At 50.4% G+C, this 3,484-nt stretch overlaps 1 protein-coding gene across 2 annotated transcripts in view; it reads left to right on the top strand.

Moving 5' to 3' along the window:
* The window catches only part of mpp3a (membrane protein, palmitoylated 3a (MAGUK p55 subfamily member 3)), a 39,471-nt gene extending 36,255 nt beyond the window's left edge, over positions 1 to 3,216 (top strand). For both annotated transcript variants that reach the window (XM_035524388.1, XM_035524354.1), the window contains 3 exons: positions 1 to 7; positions 1,251 to 1,370; positions 2,139 to 3,216. The exon at positions 1 to 7 is cut by the window's left edge and continues 102 nt beyond it. In XM_035524388.1, the coding sequence (XP_035380281.1) occupies positions 1 to 7; positions 1,251 to 1,370; positions 2,139 to 2,318 (307 nt within the window). In that variant the 3' untranslated portion in view covers positions 2,319 to 3,216. The remainder of the gene's footprint in view (positions 8 to 1,250; positions 1,371 to 2,138) is intronic.
* The last annotated feature ends 268 nt before the right edge of the window (positions 3,217 to 3,484 follow it).

Raw genomic sequence — 3,484 nt, 5'->3', positions numbered from 1 at the left:
GCCAGAGGTATGGTGGGGGATGGGCATGGGGGAGGAGTTACTCGCTGACACTGATCCAGAGTCATGTACAGGGGGGAGGGGTTACACTCTGACACTGTTCCAGAGTCATGTACGGGGGGAGGAGTTACTCGCTGACACTGAACCACAGTCATGGACAGGGGGGAGGGGTTACACTCTGACACTGAACCACAGTCATGTACAGGGGGCAGGAGTTACTCGCTGACACTGAACCACAGTCATGTACACGCGGGAGGGGTTACACTCTGACACTGATCCAGAGTCATGTACAGGGGGAGGGGTTACTCGCTGACACTGAACCACAGTCATGTACAGGGGGGAGGGGTTACACTCTGACACTGAACCACAGTCATGTACAGGGGGGAGGAGTTACTCGCTGACACTGAACCACAGTCATGTACAGGGGGGAGGAGTTACTCGCTGACACTGAACCACAGTCATGTACAAGGGGGAGGGGTTACACTCTGACACTGAGCCAGAGTCATGTACGGGGGGGGGGGGTTACACTCTGACACTGAGCCAGAGTCATGTACGGGGGGGGAGGGGTTACACTCTGACACTGAGCCAGAGTCATGTACGGGGGGGAGGGGTTACACTCTGACACTGAGCCAGAGTCATGTACGGGGGGGAGGGGTTACACTCTGACACTGAGCCAGAGTCATGTACGGGGGGGAGGGGTTACACTCTGACACTGAGCCAGAGTCATGTACGGGGGGGAGGGGTTACACTCTGACACTGAGCCACAGTCATGGACAGGGGGGAGGGGTTACACTCTGACACTGAGCCACAGTCATGGACAGGGGGGAGGGGTTACACTCTGACACTGAGCCACAGTCATGTATGGGGGGGAGGGGTTACACTCTGACACTGAGCCACAGTCATGGACAGGGGGGAGGGGTTACACTCTGACACTGAGCCACAGTCATGGACAGGGGGGAGGGGTTACACTCTGACACTGAGCCACAGTCATGTACAGGGGGGAGGGGTTACACTCTGACACTGAGCCACAGTCATGGACAGGGGGGGAGGGGTTACACTCTGACACTGAGCCACAGTCATGCATGGGGAAGGGGATACACACTGATGCTGAACCACAGTCATGTACGGGGGGGGATTGGGGGGAGTTACATAATTGCAATGCTGCAGTCCTGCAATGCTGCTTCGTGATGCATACTGGGAGCCCATGGCACAGTAGCAGAGCTGAGCTTGTGCACTCTCTCTCTCTTTTGCAGGCGCTGCAGACTCTGAGGACGCCGGAGTTCAAGCCGTATGTCGTGTTTGTGAAACCGCGGATCCCTGAGGGTCGCAGACACCGCAGTGCTGCCACTTCACCACCAGGGGGCCGAACCATGGCGAGTCCAACGTTTGATGATTTCCTTGCATTAATGAATTGCTGGTGATGGCAGATCAGACTGATCTTTCCTCCCAAATGAACCACCAGTAAAATCAGAATTAATATGCCAAGCTAAAGCAGGTGGAGCCTTAGTTCTGTGTCTTCTCTTCCCAACACACACACACTCTCTCTCTCTGTCTCTCTCTCTCTGTCTGTCTCTCTCTCACACACACACACACACACACACACACACACACACACACACACACACACACACACACACACACACACACACACTCTCGCTCTCTGTCTCTCTCTCTCACACACAAACACTCTCTCTCACTCTCTCTCACACACACACACTCTCTCTCTCTGTCTGTCTCTCTCTCACACACACACACACACACTCTCTCTCGCTCTCTGTCTCTCTCACACACACACACACACACACACACACACACACACACACACACACACTCTCTCTCGCTCTCTGTCTCTCTCTCTCACACACACACACACTCTCTCTCACTCTCTCTCACACACACACACTCTCTCTCTCTCGCTCTCTCTCTCTCCCTCTCTCACACACTCACTCTCTCTCTCTGTTGCTCACACACACACAGTCTGACTGTCTCTCTCTCTCACACTCTCTCTCACACACACTCTCTCTCTCTCTCTCACACACACACACACACACACACACACACACACACACACACACACACACACACACACACACACACACACACACACACACTCTCTCTCTCTCTCCCTCTCTCTCTCTCAGGAGGAGGACCTGGAGGAGATGCGTCTGTCTGCCCAGCAGGTCGAGCAGCAGTATGGTCACCTGGTGGATCGGGTTCTGGTTAAGGAAGACTTAGCAAGTGCCTGTGCAGAACTACGTGCTATCCTGCAGTGTCTGGAGCAGGATGCGTTCTGGGTCCCCGTGAGCTGGGTCAGGACCTAAGCCCTTCCCTCACCTCAGCTTGGACCGGAACCAGCTCAGTCCGAACTGACACGGCCCCTGCTGGGCCCCTCTGGCTGCAGCCCATGAGACCTGGCCATCTCCCTGTTACCATGGGATCGACCTCTGACCCGCCTGCCTGGTGCTGCTCCTGTGTGGCTGGGCTAACTCAGATAAAGGAGGGCAGGTGAATGGGTTCTCGGAACCGCATGAACGCTGCCGTCTTGAAGGGAAATGCAGTCAAAGGAGAAGAGAATTAAAACACGTTTTAAAAATTTCCTCTGACAGACTCACGAGAACCTGCAGCGCACAGACCTACAGACGTGGACATTAAGCTTGTAAAGATGTTGAGCTGTACCACAGACACACCAGGGCAACAACTTCTGAAGCTGTAAGCATAGACATGATGGTTTATTTGAAACATTTAATTTATTTTTTATTAGAATGTACTTATATATTAACTTATTTATTATTAATGAATGAATGAATCCTCCAGTATTGAAGCTTTAGTTAAACATCTAATCAACTTGTCATTTTATTCCTCCTTCTTGAAGGAGGCACAGTAGTACAGAGACAAAAAGCAAGCGCAGTAGATGGCCATCTGTTTGGACATGAGTCGTCATGGCAACAATATCTGCTTTTAGTCACTTACTGCTCTAAGCAGAGGACAGAGGAGGTTACAGATGTGAACTACACACACACACACACACACACACACACACACACACCCACACACCCAGTGTATAACACTCTTTTTGACTGACAGGCTGCAGTTGTAGAAATGTAATGAATTGTTTGACTCACAAAGTGTGAGGTGTTAGGAGCCCATGTTTACGTTCACGTCTCAAAGCCTAAATACATCTGTACCGAATACATCTGTACTGAATACATCCTTACTGAATACATGTCTACTGAATACATCTGTACTGAATACATCCCTAATGAATACATTTGGACTGAATATATCCCTAGTAAATACATCTGTACTGAAATAATCCCTATTAAATACATCTGTACTGAATAAATCCCTACTGAATACATCCATACTAAATACAATCCCTACAGAATACATCAGTACTAAATACATTCCCTACAAAATACATCCCTACACAATACATCTGTACTGAATTAATCCATACTAAATACATGTGTACTGAATACATCCCTAC

The sequence above is a fragment of the Electrophorus electricus genome, chromosome 1, assembly GCF_013358815.1.
Source record: "Electrophorus electricus isolate fEleEle1 chromosome 1, fEleEle1.pri, whole genome shotgun sequence".
NCBI classification, from domain to species: domain Eukaryota; kingdom Metazoa; phylum Chordata; class Actinopteri; order Gymnotiformes; family Gymnotidae; genus Electrophorus; species Electrophorus electricus.
Note: the sequence above shows the minus strand (reverse complement) of the source record. Positions and strands in the feature narration are given on the sequence as shown.